This window comes from Coregonus lavaretus (assembly GCF_964263955.1).
Source record: "Coregonus lavaretus genome assembly, chromosome: 15".
Lineage (NCBI taxonomy): Eukaryota > Metazoa > Chordata > Actinopteri > Salmoniformes > Salmonidae > Coregonus > Coregonus lavaretus.
In genome coordinates this window covers 3,562,556-3,590,390 of record NC_140002.1, presented here as the reverse complement: position 1 = coordinate 3,590,390, position 27,835 = coordinate 3,562,556, and the positions used below count along the sequence as shown (strand labels likewise).

General features: G+C 43.4%; 1 protein-coding gene across 1 annotated transcript in view; it reads right to left on the bottom strand.

The window, feature by feature from the left end:
• Positions 1–15,805, bottom strand: part of LOC311142350 (cytoplasmic polyadenylation element-binding protein 4-like) — a 31,217-nt gene extending 15,412 nt beyond the window's left edge. Inside the window, exons 1-2 of the mRNA XM_084177980.1 lie at positions 15,390–15,805; positions 12,235–13,383 (exon numbers count right to left, since the gene is read on the bottom strand). Coding sequence (XP_084034106.1) covers positions 12,235–13,338 — 1,104 coding nt within the window. The 5' untranslated portion in view covers positions 13,339–13,383; positions 15,390–15,805. The remainder of the gene's footprint in view (positions 1–12,234; positions 13,384–15,389) is intronic.
• Positions 15,806–27,835: the final 12,030 nt, after the last annotated feature.

Sequence of the window (27,835 nt, the reverse complement as noted above, 5' to 3'; positions counted from 1 at the left end):
GGAGTAGCTTCGAGACAAGTCTCTGAATGTCCTTGAGTGGCCCGATCGAACATCTTTGGAGAGACCTGAAAATAGCTGTGCAGCGACGCTCCCCATCCAACCTGACAGAAGCTTGAGAGGATCTGCAGAGAAGAATGGGAGAAACTCCCAAAATATAGGTGTGCCAAGCTTGTAGCATCATACCCAAGAAGACTCGAGGCTGTAATCGCTGCCAAAGGTGCTTCAACAAAGTACTGAGTAAAGGGTCTGAATACTAATGTAAATGTGATATCAGCTTTTTTTATATATATATATATATATATATATATATATATATATATATATATATATATATATATATATATATATATATATATATATATATATATATATATATATATATATATATATATACATACATTTGCAGAAATGTCTAAAAACCTGTTTTTGCTTTGACATTATGGGGTATTGTGTGTAGATTGATGAGGGGGAAAAAACAATTTAATCCATTTTAAAATAAGGCTGTAACAAAATGTGGAAAAAGTCAAGGGGTCTGAATACTTTCCAAATGCACTGTATATCAGTAATCAGTAAATTGCCTCCATAAAATCTGTATCGGACCCAAAGATCCAATATCCATCGGGCTCTAATTTGTATCATAAACCATGTTTGAGAGAATCATGATGAAAGTGGCCATTTTAGACCCTTTTTAGACCTATACACCTCCTGTAAGACCTTAATGATCCATGAACCGTACATGATACAGACATGTTGGTGTCATACTCCTTATAGTAGCATATGATGTATGTCTAGATTCTGAAATACTTATTGTTTTAACCGAAAACTGTTTAAATGTTACGAAAATGTTTCCATTTGTCACATCCCTAGTTGAAACCCTCCACAGAATGGCATACCAGAGGCCAGCCAACACACAAGACAAGTCCTACTTGGTGATAATGTGAGGCTTGTTGCACAAGACCTGGAAATAATTCACCATTGACAGTATCTTTCAGCTCAGGCCAGACAAGATCTGGCTGCCTGTCAAAGGACTGTGGAAGCACTTCAACTAGGCCAGAGTCCATGTATGACAAATTCCAAAACATATTACTGTGAAATGACTCAAATGTAAAATGTAAACGTAAGTCTCATGTGGTTGCGTCATACATCCCATCACCTCAAGGAAATGTAGAGTAACTGCTCCAGGTTAAATAAACATCATGCTAAGTAGGGCTGGGCGGTATACCGTATTTTACGATATACCGGTATTGATGCACGGACCAGTTTGGGGTTTTACTTTACCTTCTATAACGATATTCGAATGTTTGGTTTGTTAAATGTGATGCGCCGTGTGTAACGTCCATTTTTATAGTTTACTCCGCTACATGAGTCATCTCTCTCCAGACCTAGCCCCGCCCCGTCATTCACGGAGCGCATTTGTTGTTGCTCGACCACAAGACACTTGCGTTCAGTCTGCATGGTCAATGCAGCACATGCAACAATGTTGATAACTACGATGCCGTTTCCACTTTGCTTCTTAATATAATCCACAAGTGTTCTAGCTTATCTGCAAAAAGCTAGTTTGTCTTTTCTTTGCAAGTTGTGGCTAAGTCATGTTAGCCACTAATACTAACTGCTAGTTAGTTGGCTAGCTTGCTAGCTAATAAATGTACTGAGTCAGAGCAAACTTAGCTAACTATACAGCCTGATACCAGTGATGGTGTAGGCCTGAATCAGCATGTTGCTTGTGAAACAGTATCTTCTAAATCAAAGAGGAATAGGCGAAGCATATGTTAGCTACATATTTAATGTAGCCAAAGATTATAGGGTCCCCTAGGAAACACTCACCAACACTTTGGTTCCTACCCTGCCACAATAACTCCTCCCTGGCATTTTCATTTGTGGTCATGTCAAACAACACTGTATTCAAAGTGCCCACTATTATCTTCTAACTATAGAATTAGAATAATCATTATTTGTCCATGATTCCAAGAGTTCACTCAAGTGTTTTGATCTAAATCTCAAGTCAAATCACAATTGCAACATTTGGTTAAAAATAAGGCCTAGATTTTTTTGTCCATATTGTGCAGCCCTACGTGGCAGTGTGGAAATGATCTCAAATGAGATTGATGAAAATGCAGACAATTATTTTGGGTTTAAGTTTAATTGACCAGTATAAAACAATTAGAATGGAGAGAGACCCATTGAAATCACTTAGAATGTATGTGTTGTCACCCTAAGGTCACTCACTACTCATAAAGCATAGAACTGGTATTATTCAAAAACATAAAATATTCATACATTTGAAAAATACTGTGATATGATATTGTGGCCATATCGACCAGCCCTAATGCTAAGCAGTGGGAATGGAAGCAAGCGTTAAAATGGTGGCTATGGAGCAGTAAAGTAATACAATTAACAACCATGACCTTAGGAGTGACAACCACACAATCACCAGCAGGCTGGGGCTGCAGTAGCCTAAAATGTATTTTCTACAATCCACCGAGAGATCAACTACTTGAAGTCAAATAGGCTACCAGAGATTAACACAAACACTCTTAACTCATTACAAAATAAATAAATAAAATAATAGTAATAATAATAACACTGTGTGCCCTAAACCCTATCCTAAGAGGCGAAACAGGAAGGGTCCTAGTAAAGTACTAGGTAATGAGATGCCATACGGCATCATGACGCCGCACAAGTATGGCTGCGGTTGCAGTAGCTATGCATCTGAATGGATTGGCAACCGTAGCGATTAAAGGGATACTGCAAGATTATGGCAATTGTGCTGTTGTTCTACTTACCCTGAGTCAGATTCTAGCGAATGCTACTGTACCTGTAGACTTCATCATTGCGCTAACGCTAGTTAGCATTGGCTCACGAAACTACCTCTAACTTCCTTCATACTGCACGCAGACACATACAAATGGTTTCCACGAGTTCATCTGACTCTGGGTAAGTAGAACAGCACAATTGCCAGAATCTCACCTGTCACTTTAAGCATCTGACCTGCACCTCCTCCCATCTGAGGAACAGGGAGCTGCACTCATCCCTGGGAGCTTAGAAGGTCTAGGCTAGGCTACGTACGTAGGCACACACAGCCCTTAAGAGCACGGAATTGGCAAGTTGAGCCTGCCTGTCCCTCCGTCCAACTCTTTCCTTCTCACAGCCTCACAGGAGAAGTTTGGTTCACTTCCAAAGTACACAGACAGAAAGGTGGGCGGTTCAGATAAGACTCTTCCTTACCAAGCTCAACAATAACCTTTGAGGAAAATGAAAAAAAAAGTCAGGCTAAATAATAGGCAAGAGGTACATAGGAATGTAATGAAATAGTTCCCTAACTATTAGGAAAAATTGTTTTCACCTTATAAAGAGACAAAAGAATAGCGGGGAAACAGTCAAGAGACCAAACGGGAGTATTTTGTATTATAACTCTCTCCAGGCAGAGAGCCTGTGTTTGGGAGTATAGCTAGAAGGTAGCGCCAAACTATCCAACGTGAAGAACACTGCTAAAACAGGCCTTGATGAAACATGCGTTTCTGCCACAATATTAATCTACAATGTCACGGCTAAAATAATGGGAAGGGAAGGGGGGGGGGGGGCTAGGGAAGAGGGGGAGCTAGGGAAGGGGGGGAGAGCGCTAGGGAAGAGGGGGGAGAGCGCTAGGGAAGAGGGGGGAGAGCGCTAGGGAAGGGGGGGGAGAGCGCTAGGGAAGGGGGGGAGAGCGCTAGGGAAGGGGGGGAGAGCGCTAGGGAAGGGGGGGGGGGGAGAGCTGGGGAAGGGGGGGGAGGAGAGAGCTAGGGAAGGGGGGAGGAGAGAGCTAGGGAAGGGGGGGAGGAGAGAGCTAGGGAAGGGGGGGAGGAGAGAGCTAGGGAAGGGGGGGGGGGGGGGGGGGGCTAGGGAAGGGGGCCCAGCTTTGACACTATTGGTTTTTGTGTTGCTGGTCAAGGTAATTCAAAGCCTTGCACATTAAAAACACCCACAAGCCCATTAATCCAGTCCCAGAGCCTGGTTAGAGGGCAGGGGTGGGCAGGCTGGTAGCAGGGGGTGCAGACTGATTCCACAGGGGAGCCAGATCTACTTTGGTGATAAAGTAATTAAAAAACAGCAACAGATCCTAATCAGAGACGGGGAGTGAAATGCCTGTGACACTTCTGACACGTTTCTTCCATTTTTTCCCCATCTCTCGCTCGTTAAAACACAGTACGCTTCCTGTTTCATAACTACATTCAAGTGTAGAAGGATAGAGAACATAAGAACACAGTTGTGCACTTGTCACTGATGGTCAATTCTTTCATTATTCAAGGGACGTTTACCGCCATCAGGATCGTGACTAATTGGCTGAAAATTGTAATAGCTGGGAGAGTGTGCTGGCCGTAAATGAGGGGCTAAATGAGAATTAATTAATGAGGCTTGTTACTATAACAGTAGAACAAAAGATTACACCTGACAGGGCTCTACAGTGCGACCATTTTACTTGCATAAGCACCTAAATATATTGCTGTGCGACCCAGAATTTTCATTTAGGAGCACCTGTGCGCCTTGAAAAATGTAGGATTCTAGCTTTAATATGTCAAATATTTTTAATTGTGCTCCTTCTTTCTGTGCGCCTAAATCTTTCAACTTAGGAGCACATGTGATCCTAAGCACCATCAGATCCTCCTCTCCACCCTCTCCGAGCTGGGCATCTCCGGCGCGGCTCACTCCTGGATTGCGTCCTACTTGACCGGTCGCTCCTACCAAGTGGCGTGGCGAGAAGCTGTCTCCGCACCACGTGCTCTCACCACTGGTGTCCCCCAGGGCTCAGTTCTAGGCCCTCTCCTTTTCTCCCTATACACCAAGTCACTTGGCTCTGTCATATCCTCACATGGCCTCTCCTATCATTGCTACGCTGACGATACACAACTAATCTTCTCCTTTCCCCCTTCTGATAACCAGGTGGCGAATCGCATCTCTGCATGTCTGGCAGACATATCAGTATGGATGACGGATCACCACCTCAAGCTGAACCCTGGCAAGACGGAGCTGCTCTTCCTCCCGGGGAAGGACTGCCCGTTCCATGATCTCGCCATCACGGTTGACAACTCTGTTGTGTCCTCCTCCCAGAGTGCGAAGAGCCTTGGCGTGACCCTGGACAACACCCTGTCGTTCTCCGCTAACATCAAGGCGGTGACCCGATCCTGCAGGTTCATGCTCTACAACATTCGGAGAGTACGATCCTGCCCTACACAGGAAGTGGCACAGGTCCTAATCCAGGCACTTGTCATCTCCCGTCTGGATTACTGCAACTCGCTGTTGGCTGGGCTCCCTGCCCGTGCCATTAAACCCCTACAACTCATCCAGAATGCCGCAGCCCGTCTGGTGTTCAACCTTCCCAAGTTCTCTCACGTCACCCCCCTCCTCCGCACACTCCACTGGCTTCCAGTTGAAGCTCGCATCCGTTACAAGACCATGTGCTTGCCTATGGAGCAGTGAGGGAACGGCACCTCCGTACCTTCAGGCTCTGATCAGTCCCTACACCCAAACGAGGGCATTGCGTTCATCCACCTCTGGCCTGCTGGCTCCCCTTCCTCTGCGGAAGCATAGTTCCCGCTCAGCCCAGTCAAAACTGTTCGCTGCTCTGGCACCCCAATGGTGGAACAAGCTCCCTCACGACGCCAGGACAGCGGAGTCACCACCACCTTCCGGAGACATTTGAAACCCCACCTCTTTAAGGAATACCTGGGATAGGATAAAGTAATCCTCTTACCCCCCCCCCCCCCCCCCCCCCCCCCCCCCCCAAAAAATACAAAATATATATATATTGGAAAGTGGTTATCCCACTGGCTATAGGGTGAATGCACCAATTTGTAAGTCGCTCTGGATAAGAGCGTCTGCTAAATGACGTAAATGTGCCCTTGAGCAAGGCACTTAACCCTAATTGCTCCTGTAAGTCGCTCTGGATAAGAGCGTCTGCTAAATGACTAAAATGTAAATGTAATGTGCTCCTTGTAAAAAAGGTCAGAGTAGAGCCCTGTCTGATACCGACCTCAGCACAGCAGTCAGTCACACAGTCAGTCCACACATCCGAAAACATCTTCCCAATAGTACACCGTCAACTGATCCACACAACAGTGATGTGAACACGAGACCTTTGGGGTCGATATTTTCTGTTTTGATAAGACATCCTGCCATAGCATGAACCAACAGAGGTAGGCTACTTTAATGGTCTTAAAGGGATACTTCGGGATGTTGGCAATGAGGCCCTTTATTTCCTTCCCCAGAGTCAGATGAACTAGTGGATACAATTTTTGTTTCCGTGTCCAGTATGAAGGAAGTTAGAGGTAGCTTCGCGAGCAAAAAGCATGCTAGCAGATACCCATAGACTTCCAGTCATTGCGCTTACACTAGATAGCATTGGCTCGCAAAACTACCTCCAACTTCTTTCGTACTGGACACAGAGATAAAAATGGTATCCACTAGTTCATCGGACTCTGGGGAAGTAGATAAAGGGCCTCACTGCCAAAATCCCAAAGTATCCCTTTAACGCATTATAGACTAAAAACACAAGTCAACAAAGTCCAAATTAATGATTTAGGAGGGATTTTTGTCATACCTATTCAAATCAGGTTTTATGAAATTAGAAATGATTTAATGAATTCCAGATTCAAATGTTCAGCCTTTTTTTACAACGACAATGCAATTACCATGCACTGAAGTCCTTGAGCACTGCCCAATGTTTCCATAATTCCATTAGGCCATGAATGCCGCATGGTTCAATGAACAAAAGTTAATATGATGACAACTAGGGCTGGGCGATATGGCCTAAAAATCTCATCTCGATTTGTAAAACATGTATGGGCGATTCACGATATACATCTCGATTTATTAAAATGTTCTCTGAATAAGCTTTGTTGTACAACTTAAAGGTAAAATACACTGCATTTCAAACAGTCAACAATAATCTAATAAATTCAGGTCTTGAGAAATTATACCCAGGCCAAATATAAGCCTTCCACAACCATAAGACCCACTAATAATTTAATTATTTTATCAAAATAGTTTAACCTGCTGTTTTGCATCACATTGTGGTCCTCTGTAGCTCAGCTGGTAGAGCACGGCGCTTGTAACGCCAATGGTAGTGGGTTCGATCCCCGGGACCACCCATACACAAAAAAAAAAAAAAAATGTATGCACGCATGACTGTAAGTCGCTTTGGATAAAAGCGTCTGCTAAATGGCATATTATATTATTATATTATATTTCCTAGCTAACAAGGTAGAAGCGTTGAATTGTTATGAAAACACCCTTCTGTCCTTCTCCATATGTTTGAACAGCATGCTAGCCTGTCCACTTTGTTCAGTTGAAATCGAGTGGCCTGCCTTATTTCTCAGAACGAGAACGAGTTGCCAATTCCTTATATAACTGTATTTTATGCTTATTGCACATTTATAAAAAAAAACACAGACTAGACAGCTAGTATAACATTTTTTGGTTAAAATGCTGCTAGCTGTACATGGTACCGCAATGCTGCTAGTGACAAACTGTGCATCCATTTTCCAGAATCAATTTCAATTGATACTCCCGTTTTTGTAGTGACCGCTCTGTGGGAAGTTTGAGGAGTTGATACATAAAAAGGGTGGTGTTAGAAAGGTTCGTCTTTCGGTGTCCATATGACTGATTCTGTTGGACCAAACCTCAAATACAAAAAGCTCATTGAAACCGCTTGTCAGAGAGGCATTTGGAATATCGTGCTAAAACATACCATTTGAATTAATTTGATATAATCACCCAGCCCTAATGACAACACCAGTTCTGAATTGAATCAGTTATAAATGCAAGCAAATATAGGTCCTTCGTTTAAAAAAGGCAAACCAGAATATCACAACCATAGGCTACCTCTGACAATTTCCCACAGATTGCTAATGTGGCCCTTTGGGTGCCTGCCCAACCCCAGATCCACAGGCATGTCACTGAGCAGCAGGCCCTGTCCCTCCCAGTCACGGAAGGCCGTAGAGCAGCTTACACAGGGCTAAGAGGAAGGCTGGGGTTTAGAAAGTGAAAGACCGGCCCTGCCTCAGTGCAGAGAGCTTGGCCTAAGGACACAGCTCTAATACCGTACCCAAAGGCAGTAAGCCTATATTAGGGACCAGGGGCCTGTCCATGTTTTATAATATTATCATGACATCCCTTTCTGGGAGGCACAGTCACTAATCCCTGAGAGATTAAACTGGACCTAGGCCATGGGCACCTGCACCCAGTGACAAAAGCTGCTCTAATACAGAAACAAACAGCCTCCATGCAGTGCAGTAGGCTAGGTCTCCCAGTACAGTCCTGATCTGTGATCAGCAGCAGCACATCCCAAGGCCATCACAGGATGAACATCACATTTTACATTTTAGTCATTTAGCAGACGCTCTTATCCAGAGCGACTTACAGTTAATGCATACATTATTATTTTATTATTTTATTTTTTTCATACCCCCTGTGGGAATCAAACCCACAACCCTGGCGTTGCAAACGCCATGCTCTATCAACTGAGCTACATCCCTGCAGGCCATTCCCTCCCCTACCCTGGACGACGCTGGGCCAATTGCGCGCCGCCCCATTGGTCTCCCGGTCGCGTCTGACATCACATCTAAATAAAAGGAGGGGTCTTCTTTATGGCCCTATAAAATCCGTTTTATTTTTTGCCTGATTACGTTATATCCGTTTAGATTTTCTAGGTTTACGTTATTCCCATTTACGGTATATATTTTTAGCTCTGAAAAAACAACACTTTTTAAAATAGAAAAACAACAACTAAATTGGATGTACTAAGTCCACAAAAATGCTTAAACCACACCAGGAGACCACTATTGAGGTCTGGGAAAAATAGAAGAAATTTAGATTTTTGGGTGTAGTTACCCTTTAATGCATGTTCACACTAGCAAGAGACCATTGTTTGGTTTGCAATGTTTCTGTAGTGCTCATGTGATTGCAGAGTTTGAAAAACAAATGCCCACTGGATTGATGCAAATAATCCTGATATTCTGTCTGGTAGGCATAACATACTTCGTAGTTAACGTTTGAGAATGTTTTTGGGAAAGCCTTTCATTTTTTACATTTACATTTTAGTCATTTAGCAGACGCTCTTATCCAGAGCGACTTACAGTTAGTGAGTGCATACATTATTTTTTTCATACTGGCCCCCCGTGAGAAACGAACCCACAACCCTGGCGTTGCAAACGCCATGCTCTAACAATTGAGCTACATCCCTGCCGGCCATTCCCTCCCCTACCCTGGGCCAATTCTATCAATGTACATTTAATAGACCTTAATTTACAGCAACTTGAAATAGTACAGTACCTGCTACTAGTTTCATCTGGATTGTCATCTAGCACAGTACCCTCTGGCTAAAATATAAGGTTATGACTTTTTATATACTTCCAATAACTTTCCATCTCTACCAGAAGAAAGTTATCATTAGCATCCTCGCTAACGGCCACACAAAGTGTAGACACGCACGCGCCCTGCACACACACACAGAAGGGCATTCCTGTGCCGTCTTCCCAAAGTTTCAGGAAAATAAGAATCACTGATGCATTTTGTTCAAGTCTTATGATTAACTTGGTCAAATTAACGAATGTTCTAATAAATTCAATACATTTAGTGGATTTCATTTCACATTTACATTTTAGTCATTTAGCAGATGCTCTTATCCAGAGCGACTTACAGTTAGTGAGTGCATACATTTTTCATACTGGCCCCCCGTGGGAAACGAATCCACAATCCTGGCGTTGCAAGCGCCATGCTCTACCAACTGAGCTACAGGGGACCTACTAAGTTCAATACATTTTTGAATGTTGTTGAATTCCGTTTTAATGTCTGGATTCCATGATTCCGTCAGCGTTCTCCGCAACACTTGTTTTTAGCGCAATTGTCTCTTAACAAACCTGTTTTTGCTCTCCCAAGTGGCAGCAACATCTCCCTGAGCCACATGTTAATCATGAACACCTCACCTGTGTCAGCTTGCATGAGACAGTGCTCTGCTCCCCCCCCCCCCCCCCATCAGACAGCCTCTGCTTTCACACCAAATGAGATATTCTTGGCTGAGACACAGCAGGCCTATGGAAACTTCCAGCACCATTAAACTCTAAAAGCTCATTTTCACATTACTTTAACGTGTCAACTCCCCAAGGCAGACACCTAAACAGTCAGTAAAACCTCATTTAAATAAGTTACAAACAGGAATCCACTGTTGATGAACATAACCAAGACTTCTATGAAAAGGCGCTGCTACAGTATGGAGCTGAGTTATTGCAGACAGTGAGGTGTTTCTACACAACGTTACTTGAGCAATGTAAATGTTGAGCAAGCTTGATGGATGTAGGCTATGCTAAATAAGGAAAGAGTCGACTTAGCCTATAGCAGGGGTAGGCAACTACATTCAGCCGCGGGACGTTTTTTGTCGGAATGGATGGCCGGTTGCCGAAACACAATTCTAATAGTTTGCACACTGCAAATTGACCACAATTGAGCCCAAAAAGAGATTGTATTTGAAAATAATTATTTTATACCTCGATTACATTGAGACACAATCACTTTTTTTTTTTTTTTTTTCTTTATGGGAATGCTTGGGAACAGATTTCCTACAGTAAACTTATTTTTAGCTGAATTCCTGTTAATGTTGAAGTCAGGGGAGCTGAGGGGGTCTCCTGTTGCCGACCTCTGGCCTATAGGCTATTGCATTAGAACCTTAAAAACAGGTATAAGGTTAGGAATGAATAGGGAGTGAATAACTCCAAAGGGACACCACAATCCCCCCATCTGTGCTCTCTGTGATAAGATGGAAACTATGTAGAACCATTTGGACATGCCTGGCAGTCACAAGAGAAAGGCATGCGATCAATGGAAATGGGCTGGTGTTCACAATCACGGTCCACTTAGAGCTGAAAACATTGCTTGTTCAGGGACAGAGACAGACAGGGAACCTATTTATTATGTAGTAATGTAATTAGCCTACATAATAAAAGTAATCATTAGGTTATATAGATTTTTTTTTTTTTTATAGAACAAAAATAGAATACCCATGTGAGTTATCCTAGCATGACTAAACATGATTATACAGTAACAATGAAATATCTGTGTAATAATTCCACAGCAGTTGCAAACAGCTACGCCTAACCTACTATTGCATTTTGATCCACGACAGATCCCTCAGTCCAGTCACACGACAGTAGCCTTTCACAACTCAAACCTTCAATAGAGACCGATGCAGATGATTCAACCTCATTTCCAATGGATTTAAAGAGCACAACTTCATTCTGACAGTCTCTATTGAACACTCTTCTGCATCTCGAGCTGCCTGTCAGGCCAACCTTACCCGATATGCGAGAATATTCAGCATCCCTTGACAAGACAGTTGAAGTAGACTCGAAAATGCTTCTTAATTATTTAAAACCAATGTGTTTCAGTTTTACAGCCTGCATCAGGAAGCTAACACCCAATCTATCCCTCCACCCCCAATGCATTTAGAGGTCAGAGTGCCACAATCCAGCTAGCCTGAGCAACACAGGGCGATTCTAAACCAACAAGGGCACAGCACTGCTGTGTGCTTCAGTAACATAGCGGTTAGGCTATTTAGCAAGATCTAACATGGTCTATATGGCATCATGGCTGTCAGCACTTCTGGGGGGGGGGGGGGGGGGGGGGGGGTCCTCAGAGCCTTCAATCAAGCCTTCCAGCATGTATACTAGCCCAACCCCTGCACCCACCTCTACTCCCCCAGATGCAGTCACCCCTGTGCTTGATCAATAAAATAAAGTAATCTCCATGCCCTTTCCATCAATCCTATCAGTGTTATCCAACGCATAACACCGTTATCCAAGTCATCTTCATTGTGTGCTATCATTCAAATTGCATTATAAAGGATGTGTAGACCGGTAGTCTCAGGTTATTAATGGCCCTGTAATCCTCAAATCACTATTTCACGGAAAGATAGGTAATTGATGTTCCATGGTTGAAGAAAATGATCTGATATTTTCTAGGCTATGTCATAGCTTCTGTATCTCATATACGTGGCACACATCACTGCAGTGGCAGAGCTACGTTAGTCATAAGTGGCCTCTGGCAATTAAAGCATAGGACCAACATCTAATACCGTGACCAATTCATCACATAACGCAGAGTAAGGCCTTTGGGTACACACAATTCTATTACGTCTTGCTGAGTGGCTCTAATATCATTACGCAATTAAAAGACACTGTATAAAAGCAGAGGGAATTATTCACTGACCTGGAAGGGGAAGATGTTCTCACTTCTGCTCACACTCTCGTCCATCCAGGATTTGGGGTTGAAGCCGGGGCTGGTGCGGGAGTACTTCTGCAACGGCACGTGGTTGTTGGGGAAGGTTTTCTTCAGTGGGGAGATGGAGTTCAGGGGAGTCATGCCTCCGTTGAGGCCACGACGGTACTCACGTCCCTGGGAGCCTCCCCAGCCACCATAGCCCCCGCCGGGGCTCCAGGAGGTAGAGGAGGGAGAGGGGCTTTGGTAGCTACCCCAAGGTGATGGGGCTTTATTCAGATTATTGGACAAATGCGGCAACTGGCTGAAGGCAGCATTCCTATGGGGGAAGGGAGGAGGGTGGGGGCTGGCCGGGGACCTGCGGTGCTGTTGGTGCTGGTTGTGGGGGTGCTGAAAGTGTGGATGTGGGGGATGGTGCTGGGAGATGGGTCCAATCTGGGGGGAGAAGTTTCCCCCAAAGCCTGGGCTGGCGTGGTGGGAGAAATTCTGGAACAGGAGGGGCCCATTGTTAGCAGAGGCAGCTGGGTTGAAGAAGCTGACATCCTCGTTGATGATGGTGGAGGGGGTCTGGGAAATAGCAGCTGACCAGTTGTTGAAGCCGGTCAGGGACGAGGAGGTACTGGACTGGGCCGGAGTCCCAAGACCCGATGTCTCTTGGTAGTCGAAGCCTGTCAGTACCGGAGACTCGAGGCGCAGCTTCTCCTTTCCATTGCTACACTCTGAGGGGCCGCCCTCCACCTTGTTCTCCTCTGACCTCGCCTTCTCTAACTCAGATATGATTACAGACTCCTGGTGGCCAGGGGACAGTTGCTGCTTTTCTTGCGTTTCTTGCATTTCCTGTTGCTGGGCTTTGGGCTTTTCAGACCCAAGAATTTCATCTTGCATGCTGCTGTGGGCAGCTGTGGCTGAAAACAGCCAAGGCGACCCACTGTTACTGCCATTACCAGCTGTGGTATTGTTTATGAAAGCAGCAGTGCTTGGAGACGCATTCTGATGATGATGTGGAGGTTGCAGATGTGGGTGAATTCTAACTGGGAAAGCAGACTTGTTGCCAGTGTTGTTTTGCACTAAGACTCCAAACCCGTAATCCCCCATTTGTTTTCCCCCACACAATATCTGCTATCCTGTGATCTTTACGTCCTAAAGAGAACACAGAACAAACCAGTTATTATTTCAATGGTTGTAAATGAGAGTCAGGCAATCACCAGTGTAATGGACTTTGATAGCTAGCTACGTCAGATCCTTTTCTGCTGCTAACCATCTTGCGAGTCCCCGTGTCAAACTCATTCCACGGAGGGCCGAGTGTCTGCGGGTTCACACTCCTCCCTTGTAATTAGCTAATTGATTAATTAAGGTCACTGATAAACTAGGAACTCCTCTAACCTGGTGGTTAAGGTATTAATGGACACAAATTCAAAGGAGAACCAAAAACCAGCAGCCATCCAGCTATCTGTCGAGAATAGCTGCCGATATAATAACTTTGCTAACGCGACAGATGCCACATCAGTTCCACCTTGTACGTTGTAGCTAAATGGTTTCTTGCATGCTAGCTAGTTGGTTAGCTAGCACCATCTTTATGTTGGCACAGAATATGCTACACTAGTCTAACTACCTAGTTAGCTAACGTTCGCTGGCAAGCTACACACTACATGGCAAAAAGTATGTGGACACCTTCTCGTCGAACACTCCAAAACCATGGGCATTAATATGGAGTTGGTCGCCACTTGGCTGCTATAACAGCCTCCACTCTTCTGGGAAGGCTTTCCACTAGATGTTGGAACATTGCTGCGGGGACTTGCTTCCATTCATCCACAAGAGCATTAGTGAGGTCGGGCACTGATGTCGACAAACCATTTCTTTATGGACCTCGCCTTGTGAACGGGGGCATTGTCATGCTGAAACAGGAAAGGGCCTTCCCCAAACTGTTGCCACAAAGTTGGAAGCACAGAATCGTCTAGAATGTCATTGTATGCTGTAGCGTTAAGATTTCCCTTCACTGGAACTAAGGGGCCTAAACCATGAAAAACAGCCCTAGAGCATTATTCTTCCTCCAAACTTTACAGTTGGCACTATGCATTCGGGCAGGTAGCATTCTCCTGGCATCCGCCAATCCCAGATTCGTCCGTCGGACCTCCAGATGGTGAAGCGTGATTCGTCACTCCAGAGAACGCGTTTCCACTGCTCCAGAATCCAATGGCAGTGAGTTTTACATCACACCAGCCAACGCTTGGCATTGTGCGCATGGTGATCTTAGGCTTTTGTGCAGCTGCTCGGCCATGGAAACCCATTTCATGAAGAAGCTCCTGACAAATATTTATTGTGCTGACGTTGCTTCCAGAGGCAGTTTGGAACTCGGTAGTGAGTGTTGCAACTGAGGACCGACGATTTTTACGTGCTTCGGCACTAGGCGGTCCCGTTATGTGAGCTTGTGTGGCCAACCACTTCACAGCCGTTGTTGCTCCTAGAAGTTTCCACTTCACAATAACAGCACTTACAGTTGACCCGGGCCACTCTAGCAGGCGAGGTGGCATCCTATGACGGTGCACTGTTGAAAGTCACTGAGCTCTTCAGTACTGGCCATTCTACTGCCAATGTTTGTCTATGGAGATTGCATGGCTGTGTGCTCGATGTTATGTACCTGCCAGCAACGGGTGTGGCTGAAATTGCCGAATCCACTACTTTTGGCAGTGTAGTGTATGTCGGACAGTCGACAGCAGATTGCAGTGGTGACATTTCTACAGCCAATTAACTAGCTAGTATTTTGTCGATAACATCCTAAAGTTAGCTTGCTAGTTGCAATAGTCTTATGCAACAGTATTTGGGAAATGAAGCTAGCCAGCTAACGTTAGCTAAATTAGAACGAAATCATGACAGACAAGCGACCTTGCGTGCCTGACAGCTGTCAAAGCCTATCCCGTTGCTTGGATTCGACCCTTTCATTTCAGAAAATTATGATGACGTATTTATTCTTAATCTATTATAGGTACTTTCCCCTACAGTTTTTTATTGTTTTATGCAAAATCTTAAACAGATATTATCAAGTCGATAGTCACAGATGCTAGCTAGCTAACGTTAGCTAGCTAGTTTATGAATAATCTGGCTAAACCGACGTTGCACACACATCGACAATAAAATCACTTTTTCACCTTTTGGTCGCTAACGTTACCCTTGATCCAGGCGATGACTCGATCCGTCCTGTAGTCAACCGGCAATCTCGATGTGTCTGATAAAATTGTGAAAAGCAAGTTTATGACAAGCGATATGGTACTTTTATGTCTTTCGCTCATATAGTAGCTAGTTATGGCTAACCAGCTTTTCTCTCCTCTCCTGACGTGTCCTGCCTGCTCAATGACACAGCTCTCTCTCGCGAGCAGCTAACCTTGCTTGTATAAAAACAAATATGTCATTGAATTAAATGTTTAAAACGAATTCAATACTAGTTGACTGTAGTGGCTTATTCGGTCGGTTTCATTGTTTAAAGGATTTCTGTATTTTTTTTCTCTAGACTTGTTCCTGCGTTTCTTTGCCGTTGCTGTCCCTCTCCTCAGAACAGACCGTGGACAAATGACAGAGTGCTCAGCCGCGAGACACTTCCGGTTAGAGCTCTGCCCCCTTCTAAAGCCTTCCCACGGATGGCTGGGAGCCTCTCCTCAATTCGTGACACCACCCACACCTCGTGAGATAGCGGCGTATAATTGGTCATACTAACCGTAGCCTCACCCATCTTAAAGATGTGTCCGCCCTTTAAGTTCAATTAACGTAATATGCATATATCCTCTTCACGCCAAGTCTCCGCCTAGTAAGGTCGAATCATGAGAGACGAGATCAGAGAGAACCAGCTGAAATTGCGTTCCGTGCACAGTATCCTATGCAACTCCCTCGCCATCGACAGTAAATTAAGAGGTCAAGCCGCCTACCGAAAGGTACTCTGTAGCTCAGTTGGTAGAGCATGGCGCTTGTAACGCCAGTGTAGTGGGTTCGATCCCCGGGACCACCTGTACGTAAAAATGTATGCTTTGGATAAAAGCGTCTGCTAGATGCTTTTTTTTTTTTTTTTTTAAAGGTGAACGATATGGATTCTGAATAGAAATATAGCATTGAACAGGCTGTAGTTATGATATCGGTATAGTCCTACCTTACTCTTACATTAATGCACTGTTATTGTTTGTTTTTGGCTATAGATTATATATTAGCTATAGCATGAACACCCCAGTACAGCTCAATGTTCAACATGGAAAAGAGAGCTTGCTCCTTCCTCTGTTCATAGACATATTCACTATCAAACACTCAGGATCATGTGTTGTGCCTTGAATGCAGCCCCATAACTGCAGGTGATAGGCATGGGAGCTTGTGATGCAAATATCTTCTGCAACTTCCTGAAAATCTCTCATGCCTTAAGTGTTACATTCAAAATAAAAATAAATCGTAAACATGAAAAATACAGTTGAAAATGTAAAAAATTATATTTTAGATGAAAAGTGAAATTATGGATGTTGAGATCAAAAAACAAAACAATCGAAAGCAACATTTGTACAATTGTAAACAAAAAGAAAGGTATCAACATTATTATTTTTTTATAACATACAAGCAAATAATTTTTAAAGCTGGTGTACAAAACCGAAAGTTTTTGCCGTCTGTTTCTTTGCTTTCACTAACCATGTTTCCATCCACAGTTTTTTATGCGAGTAAAGTCATACCTCACAAAAAACATTCACAACAGCTGCCATGGAAACAGGATGTTTCAGTACAATTTTATAAATGCCAACAGATAATTTGTTCGTTTGACATGGGGGGAATCTTTTTGTGTCAGTAAAATTAATAATGCGAGAAATGCCGGTGGAAACGCCTTTATGTGCAAATATTTATATAATAACCATCATATCGAAGTAAACTTAGCGTCACACGATGATATGGTGTATGGTCCTCCCACTACGACTCGGGAAACCATGTCGTTTATTAGGCTAGCCTACAGATAAAATAATTATCTTCACAGGGTGGAGAAAGTGCACGATGATGAGCTTGATGCTAATTTCCAATAAATATCGAGGGTCTTTTTCTGGTGACATGATGATCAATGCTTGACTGCCGTTTGACACATTTTTTTATTGTCGCTCTTATCCATAATAATCTCATCATGTAGACTAGCCTACCCTCATAATCTACCCGCACTGTATCTGCGAGCTGTTGGCTAGAGTGCACGTGCTTTGGCTAGAGTGCACGTGCTTTGGCTAGAGTGCACGTGCTTTGGCTAGAGTGCACGTGCTTTGGCTAGAGTGCATGTGTCAAGACCAGAGTAGGCACATTTTCTATTTAACCCAACAGTTTTTGTGATAAAACTATCCGTAGGCCTAGAGTTGAAAATGCGATGGAAACACATTGATTTTTATTCTGAAAATTAAGCAAAAAATAAAATATTGTGTGCACTACGTCATCACACACTGATTTTTATGTGCATATTTTCTTTATATTTGCATGAAAATCTGTCACCAATTGAATGGAAACCTAGCCACTGCTAGTTTTTTTCGATTGTGAGTTTTGGCAATTTTTTTCAGTAAAGGTGGGGTTTAGAGGGAGGCGTAGATAATGCACCTGCATTGGTCCACTCGTTTTGGAGTGACGGTTCATCCTAACCCAATCAATGAGCAGGATTGACAGAGGGTGGTTTTTTTCTATTTCTATTTTATTTCTAGCTTAGTTGGCTGGTTTACTGTAGTTGTTTGACTAGCTAGCCAAATGGAATGAATCGCAATACTCTGCATGCCTGTAGCTAGCCCCTACCAGCCGTAGTGAAAGGTTTGTCTGTATCTTTTTAGTAAACCATAGTGCTTGTCATGGACGAATAGACCGTTGTGATTTTAATCCCATGACGAATGTCTCTAGTTAAATGTAACTAGCTAGCTACATCATTGTATTTAGACCGGGGACTCGTGTATCCACTATGACACGGCGACACTCTTACACAAGTCCTCTGGATTGCATATGTAATTTAGCTAGCTATTTATCTAGCTGGAGATATTCATTGTGAGATTGAAATCACATTACGCCCTTTACTGATAGAATAATTACTTGGCTTACGGAAAGTATACAGTCAAATCAGTCATTCATAAATGACTGTATCTTAATAACCCTTAACAAAATGTTCTGGACCAGCTGGCTATTTAAGCGAGAGACATTCATTGGGCAAGTCGGTTAATGCTTTTCCCTTGTTGCCCCTATATCCAGCTAATGTTCACTTTGTCTTCAGCAGAAAGAATATTCAGAGGTGGTTTCGGCTGCACACGGCCTCATCTCTGTGCTGACCCAGACTATTAAGTACTGTAGCCAATAGAAAAACGCCACCCTCCTCAGTCTATCCTGCTCATTGATTGGGTTAGGATGAACTGTCAATCCAAAACTAGTGGACCAATTGAGACGCATTATCAACGCCTCCCTCTAAACCCCACCTTCATGGAAAAAAATTGCCAAAACTCACAATCAAAAAAACTGTCAGTGAAAGCAAAGAAACAGATGCTGAAAGCAAAGAACAGATGAACCTAACCAAAGGTAGTAACGGCAGGCAAGAAAGAGCGTAGGAAAAATGGATACAATAGGGATGGTTGTTGGAAAAGTAAAACAAAAAAAGATTTTTGCATTCATTTTGAAATCAATTTGTTTTGCTCTCGCTTATTATTATTTTTGGTTTTGCTTTTGATATTATTTTTCGACAAAATAATTACGTTTTCGACTTTTTAGTTTTTGCTCTCAACATCCATTATTTCACTATTCCTCGAAAATTACAAATTATTTAACTTTAAAGTCAATACTTAAGGCATGAATTTGACCCCATGTGATATGGCAGATTGTGACAGCGGTGGAAAGGTCTGCTGTCAGTGGTATTGGAGGTGGCACCTGCTTGCTCTCTTCTCAACATTTTTGGGCCAGCAGGATCAATATCATTGCCGGTGCGGATGTGAAATGATGGGTCAGGGAGCACAGAGAGAGAGAGCCTCTGCTCTGAACAGCTGTGGCCACAAACAGAGATCTCATTAAACCAAGCTGCTGCCTAGCCTTCTATTCTGTCGCCCGGTAATCAAGCTCTTCCTGCCTGATCATTTTCTCTAGGCTGCTCGGGTCACGACTAACTGACAATCTCTCATTGCCTTTTCATGAAACGTGAAGTCTACAAATGTGCTCATTCAATTAAGCCTGTAATTGTATTTTCAGGTGTGTGTGTGGTATTCTGGGGGTTCTAGAGCATGTGTGACTGCATGCGTGTGGTAGCCATGGATACTAGAGCATGAGAGTCTCTCATTTCTCTTTAACCTCACACTTCACTCAGTGAGACAGGCCATATCCCTTTAACCTGCTGATAACAGCTTTGACTGAATTTAATTCAAATGCGTGTGTGATTATCTGCCTGTGTTGCCACTGCAGTGTTTGACAAGCTGGCTGAATTGAAATACAATGAGGCATTTGTTTGCAACGGATTACATTACACATCATTATAATGCAACATCAGCCACCATTTAACAGTCAAAAATCCAATCATTCTGACATGGCATTACATACAGTATGTCATGTCCCTTTAAATGGGCCTCATTCGCTTCTGCCGGCATTTCAGGATTTCTGTAGAGGAGTAAAACGTAACCATTCTCTTTCACTGGGTGCTGCTGTTCTGAGAACTGTGGCAGATCAGCTTTTTTTTTTTACAGTGAATAAATGCTTATTTATGGTCCATAGTTTTTCCAGTTCAAAGACCCAGAAACAGATAGCAGGCTAATGCTTACACGGTAATAATTACATAGTGTCAGTTAATGTAGACACCTCCATAGCTCTCTTTCCTATACCCATCGTTTTACAATTTTCTCTCCAATTTAGCAAACATGATCCCAGAGATATTCATTCATCCATTCATCATATTCATTCATTCATCTTGACAACAGTGGGAAGAGGTGAAGGAAAGGACCATTTGAAACACATATTTCTCTCTCACAGTGGGGTGGAGATGTTGAAGTGTGGGTAAATGGATTACAGAAGGATAGAATAACCGGCCTTACTGGCTTCATTTACAGAGAGAGACAACACCTCTTCTCCCCCAACTCATCTTCATTCCCATGCTAACATGCAAAGCAGGGAAATAAGTGCTAACATGCAAAGCATGGAAATAACATCCATATTTCTGGGAGAAAGCAGCATGGCAGATGATAATAGCCTTTAAACTATGTACCCTACTGTATTTCTTACCAGGAAGTGTGTTTGATTGTCCACCGTAACCAATCGCAGATCCAGCCATGTTTTGTATCTCTTTTTTACGTGTATATATTGCAACAGTGCCGGCGAGGCTATGAATAAAACATTGCATCCATTAAAACATTTATCACCACTACCTAAGGCGTAATTATGGTGCCATTTCTCCTAGAGAGCTGTGAATAGACTGCAACAAAGCCACATTATATTGTGTAATACCATTGTATTGTGCCACATTAAATATTCAATACACCAAACAAAACTATCTCAAGTTTAAAGTTTTTAATGTCACGTGCACTAGTACAGTGAAATGCCTTTCTTGCAAACTTTTTCCCAACAATGCAGTAATCAATATCAGTAGTAATAATATCAGCAGTACTATACAAATTTTTAATAAAGTAGAACATAAACGAGAAATAGAAATAAGAAGAACATGAGAAAGTAAGTAGCTATATAGAGGGTCAGGGCACGTTACAGGGCACACTACGGGGTGTTCTCAACAGTCCTCTGTCCTCGTGAGCTGCAAGGCAGGAGTATCAACAAAGGCATCGTTTCTGTTTGACGTGATGTATATAGTATAAACATACACGTTTCTTTCAGCCACCTGTGTTTACCACAACCACCACTATGTAAGTGCCAGACGCCCAACCCTAGCACGTTTCACTATACCTCCATACTGCCTCTCTGGCTTTGACTCTTGATCCATTCTGTATTGCCCTACTTTGTTTGAAAGGAATGGAATATAATAGTCATTAACTGTGTTCCAGCACAGTAGGCCAGGGCTTTTTCACATTGTTCTCTGTGTATTTGTCCTGGTGTGTTTTTCCCCAGGGATGAAATACTAATTAAGCCAAAGAGGTCTGGCCAGTGGAATATCTGAGTTTTTGAGGGAGGAATGGTGGATGTCAGAGAGGCCTTAGTGATTTCATTAGTCCTTTGGGTACTGTACTGAATACATTACAATGGACCAGCTGTGTGTGTGTGTGTGTGTGTGTGTGTGTGTGTGTGTGTGTGTGTGTGTGTAACAATTGAGATGCTACTTTCCTTCTGGGCAGCTCTCCACAGTTGATAAGCTTGGCACGTTGACAGGGGACATCTGACAGTGGCCAGATCGAGTGGCACAGCTCACTGCAATGGTGAATGATCAAAATGGCTACTTTACCATCAGCTCACTAACATTACTATCCAGAACGACCTCTCTCTCCCCTCACCCCTTTCTCTCCCCTCACTCCTCTCTCTCCACCTATCTCTCTCTTCTCTCACACATAGTGCTGACATGGCCTAAATCCTGGAGCGTTGGACGCAGAAGAGCTGAGTAAGACCGACCTGAGCCATCCTTCGCTCCAGCAGAGATGCACGGACTGTGGCCTCATCAATAATGTAAAGTCCTCCACCTTGCTGTATTTGATGGGACAGACGTGGCCTACAGTATACCGTTCCACCTCTCCTCAGCTGAGGGATGGATTTTCAACATGAACCTTATCAGTTGATGCGGTGTCAGCCCATAGACAACGTAATGTCTGTGTGTCAGCCACTCTGACACAAACTGGTCTGGGTTACTTGATACAGTGGCTGCCCATGTCAAAGAACCAGAGTATTTTACACCACAGTCTAAACAGTGTGCCACATTTCATCATTTTTCCATTTCAAAAATCACACCAAATACAAACATACACATACGAACAACAATTTACAGATGCACACAAACCACATTTCAAGGAGTGTGAAAAAATGGTTGGCCCTGTCACTGTACTCTAAACACTAAACAAGAGTGCTTGAGATCATCATCATAAAAAACATGAAAGCCTGAGGATGGAAGAGACGTATATTTTTGACTCCCTCTCTCTCACTCTCATTCCGAGATTACATTCAAATTCTGACTTAATTACTGCTCCAGATGTTAGTTTCTTGGTGTCCCCATAAACTTAATGTGTTTAAGCACCGGACAAAAAATAACTGAGGTGGATTCCCTGAGGCTTGGCATGGTCCCATTCTTTTCTTCACTGCTTTCAGCATACAGTAGCCTACTTGAGTCTGGGCAACTGGCTTTGTTCTGCATGAGCAAAACTGTACGTGACTAGTCCAGATTGGGTTTCAGCCTTCCAGGTCATACATCATCCTAAGTGTACAGTAGCATTAATATTCCAACGTGGGTCTTGCTTATAGAAGAAGTCATCAATTCACAGAGTTAATACAAACAGAAGGGCATTGATCTCTTTGTTACAGTTCAGTTTTATTTTCTGTTTTCTATATCATTTCTGGGAACATTATGATTAACCTCACCGTGTTGTTATGCTGTGAAGAGGACTGTTGACCTTTTTATCAGGACCAGAGTGAGGCTGGGCTTTGGTAAAGAGATTTCCACCCAGGGCCCCAGAGTACTGTTGTGTTTATTGACCTTTGTTTGCAGAGTTCACAATCTGCCTGACTAATAGTTAGTCCCATTGATTGAAGTATAACACATAGATTATCAATCTGTTTAAATCTCTCTCTCTGCTCCAAGCCTCCCAGCAACAACGTGACTGCTGCCTGGATAACAACAAGAGAACCAAAGGAGAGACCCTGCCGTGTGAATGTATGAGAGCTCTCCCCTCCCCACCCCCACCTACACACTGCACTGTGCAGGATCAATACTGCACAAAATCCATGAGAAACCATTTAATATATCCTTTGATCATCACTTATTCTGCCCCGTAAATAACCTCTTATTATAACGGTTCCATGGGTAGAGGAAGGGAAACACTGACTTTCAGCTTATCTTTTTCTCTCCTCCTTCTCTTTAGAACTCAAGGCTCTGCTGGGGACAGATGGCACGATGCAGCATATCAGAGCAGTAATCTGCAACCCCATCAAACATTTACACCACCATTCCACCCCCTTTACTGGGCTAGCAGGACAGACCCAGCCCTGTGCTGCCTGCCTGGGACAACACGCCCTGCTGGTCTCCTGTTACCAGTTACCGTCTCAGAAACACTAGGAACAGGACATCCCTTCATATGTCAAGTCCCGTACTGTCTGCTCTCTTAGAGACGCCATGTATCGACATGAAAGGGAAGGGAATGGAAGATACAGGTACTTGTGTGAGAGAAAAGGCTTGGTTTATATACAGTATCTGCTCTATTTTGGATAAGTTTAATACATGCCATTTAGCAGACGCTTTTATCCAAAGCGACTTATTCATGTGTGCATACATTTTACGTATGCTTTTTAGTTATACAGTTTTGATGCCTCTGTTTATGTGTGCCTCTACCCCTTTGAAGCCATACAATACACAGATCTACTGGTCATCAATACTCTGAGACCCTTCTATTCACTGAATTCAGTTCAATCAAGTCTAGCTAGCTTTGATCAATACTGCCTTCCATTGTACTCCACTGCATCCATTGAGGTCTCACGCCGCTCTCTTTTTCATGGGGATGGGAGAGTTGTTTAGGGTGGAGGGGCACGGTTTTGGGGGAAACCTGCTCTTTCAGTTTCCACTCACCAGGTCTGACTGGGTCACTGGCAGGACATTCTGCTACAACCAATATCTGAGCTTATCAGATTGTTCACTGTCATTCGCTGTCTATCGATCTTTATTGACACATACAGTGGGGAGAACAAGTATTTGATACACTGCCGATTTTGCAGGTTTTCCTACTTACAAAGCATGTAGAGGTCTGTAATTTTTATCATAGGTACACTTCAACTGTGAGAGACGGAATCTAAAACAAAAATCCAGAAAATCACATTGTATGATTTTTAAGTAATTAATTTGCATTTTATTGCATGACATAAGTATTTGATACATCAGAAAAGCAGAACTTAATATTTGGTACAGAAACCTTGGTTTGCAATTACAGAGATCATACGTTTCCTGTAGGTCTTGACCAGGTTTGCACACACTGCAGCAGGGATTTTGGCCCACTCCTCCATACAGACCTTCTCCAGATCCTTCACGTTTCGGGGCTGTCGCTGGGCAAAACGGACTGTCAGCTCCCTCCAAAGATTTTCTATTGGTTTCAGGTCTGGAGACTGGCTAGGCCACTCCAGGACCTTGAGATGTTTCTTATGGAGCCACTCCTTAGTTGCCCTGGCTGTGTGTTTCAGGTCGTTGTCATGCTGGAAGACCCAGCCACGACCATCTTCAATGCTCTTACTGAGGGAAGGAGGTTGTTGGCCAAGATCTCGTGATACATGGCCCCATCCATCCTCCCCTCAATACGGTGCAGTCGTCCTGTAGTCGTCCTGAAAAGCATCCCCAAAGAATGATGTTTCCACCTCCATGCTTCATGGTTGGGATGGTGTTCTTGGGGTTGTACTCATCCTTCTTCTTCCTCCAAACACGGCGAGTGGAGTTTAGACCAAAAAGCTCTATATTTGTCTCATCAGACCACATGACCTTCTCCCATTCCTCCTCTGGATCATCCAGATGGTCATTGACAAACTTCAGACGGGCCTGGACATGCGCTGGCTTGAGCAGGGGGACCTTGCGTGCGCTGCAGGATTTTTATCCATAACGGCGTAGTATGTTACTAATGGTTTTCTTTGAGACTGTGGTCCCAGCTCTCTTCAGGTCATTGACCAGGTCCTGCCGTGTAGTTCTGGGCTGATCCCTCACCTTCCTCATGATCATTGATGCCCCACAAGGTGAGATCTTGCATGGAGCCCCAGACCGAGGGTGATTGACCGTCATCTTAAACTTCTTCCATTTACTAATAATTGTGCCAACAGTTGTTGCCTTCTCACCAAGCTGCTTGCCTATTGTCCTGTAGCTCATCCCAGCCTTTTGCAGGTCTACAATTTTATCCCTGATGTCCTTACACAGCTCTCTGGTCTTGGCCATTGTGGAGAGGTTGGAGTCTGTTTGATTGAGTGTGTGGACAGGTGTCTTTTATACAGGTAACGAGTTCAAACAGGTGCAGTTAATACAGGTAATGAGTGGAGAACAGGAGGGCTTCTTAAAGAAAAACTAACAGGTCTGTGAGAGCCGGAATTCTTACTGGTTGGTAGGTGATCAAATACTTATGTCATGCAATAAAATGCAAATTATTACTTAAAAATCATACAATGTGATTTTCTGGATTTTTGTTTTAGATTCCGTCTCTCACAGTTGAAGTGTACCTATGATACAAATTACAGACCTCTACATGCTTTGTAAGTAGGAAAACCTGCAAAATCGGCAGTGTATCAAATACTTGTTCTCCCCACTGTATACACACTGCTATAAAATGTATAGATGCGCACACTAACACAGTAACTCACAGGGATTATCTAACAACTCTCCCACAAACATTGCAACAACGCACACATTGGCGTTTGTCCATTGAATCATGACTGTCTGCATGGAGCAGTCTTTGCAATGTTTTATATTCTGCTTTTTTCTTTCACAAACATCTATTAAGTTACTGTATTTTATATACAAATTAGGAGCAAATCAAATCAAACGTTGTTTTGTGAAAAAAACAATACATTTTCTAAGGAATCTTGGTTAGACACAGTGTTTCTTTTTCCGTGACCTGATTTTGATTCAGCCAGGCATTAAGAAGGCTTCCTCTGTCCTTCTGCTCATGGCGACTGCTTAGCCCCAGTGTGTTGCATCTCAAGCAGTGCGTGGGCGTGGGCAACTAAAGGCGCTGCACTGAGCCGCTGAGGACAGCTCACACCAGGCTCTCCTCCAGGCCATCTGTGGAAGGCCACAGCCCACTCCCTAGAGCAAGACCAACGCAGCAGCACATACAAAGAGACACAGCTATAGGGGGGTATCAGATAACACAGAGACAGACATAGACGCTGTATACCAGAGACATGTTACATTGTCTAGATCACGGTTTCTCAGTCCTGGTCCCGGGGACCCGAACGGGTGCACATTATTGTTTTTGCCCTAGCATCTAACACACCTGATTCTAATTAAAGGCTTGATGATATGTTGATTAGTTCCATCAGAGAGGAAGAGGTAAAGCGAGAGGTTTTACAAATTGCTAATTTGCTACATGAGGCTTATTTGACTAAATATGTTTTGTAATTGATAAGTTGTTACGAATGCACTGATATAACGCACGTGGCATTTCGGCAACTTTGAAAACAATCCAATTTTACTTGTCACATGCGCCGAATACAAGTGTAGACCTTACTGTGAAATTCTTACTTACAAGCCCTTAACCAACAATGCAGTTCAAGAAATAGAGTTAAGAAAATATTTACTAAATAAACTAAAGTAAAAAATAAATAAAAAAGTTACACAATAAAATAACAATAACGAGGCTATATACAGGGGGTACCGGTACCGAGTCAATGTGCGGGGTTACAGGTTAGTTGAGGTAATTTGTACATGTAGGTAGGGGTAAAGTGACTATGCATAGATAATAAACAGCGAGTAGCAGCAGTGTAAAATCTAAGTAAATAATCCGGGTGGCCATTTGATTATGTGCTGTTGTCATAGAGATAGATAGAGGACTCGTCATGGCTATAACCCGTTTTAGCATGGACATTGCTATTGAGGGCTTCCACCATTTTAAAGTAGTCCACTGGGTGGGGATTCCTATGAGCTAGTAGCAAACAGCCAATGAAGAAGAAAATGCACTACTTCAAAATGGAGAGAGCCACAATGGTGCTGCCCATGCTGTCACAGACGCCATGATGGCACAGATACAAAGATGAGTCCTCTACCTATCTCTATGGCCTGTTGTTCACACACGTATCTGCCCTCATTGGCTAGAATGGTCCCACCTGATCTCGCCTCCTCCCACCTGCCTTCCATCTTTGAGGACATGTATTTCCATTGTTAGAGCGGCCACTTGACAATCTTGTCAATATAATAGACAATCTTTGGTTCAATCAAGTGTGTAAGTGCTAGGGCAAAACCAAAAATGTGCACCCCTTTGGGTCCCCAGGACCAAGATCGAGAAACACTGATCTAGATAGCGCTGCAGATTTACACTGTATCTGTTAGACATCTCTCAAGCCCAACTTAATATGTATGTGTTTCTACGTAAACAACAGTTCTCTGTGCTGGTTGCTAAGTCAACCAGAGCCTTATTATCCTTTCAGTTATTATTTGTCTGTCTTCTTATCACATCAGATAGGAATGCTGTAACATCTCTCAATACAAAGTCTACTTGACCCTCTGTCCTGTTCTCTTTCAAGCCAAAACATTACCATTGATTACCATTGATTACGGTTGAAACCTGCTCACCCCTCTTTAGAAGAGGCCAGGTCAGTGCACCTTAGACTGTTCACCTGTCTACCCAATGGTGGAGAGAATCCAGATAGCTGTTGGATTATATGGAGTGTTTTTCTTTTCTTGGCCCACTGCCATGCTAACCTTTGTGATAGGTACCTGGCTATATTGCTGCTGTAAAACATGCTCACTTTATGTGGACTGCAA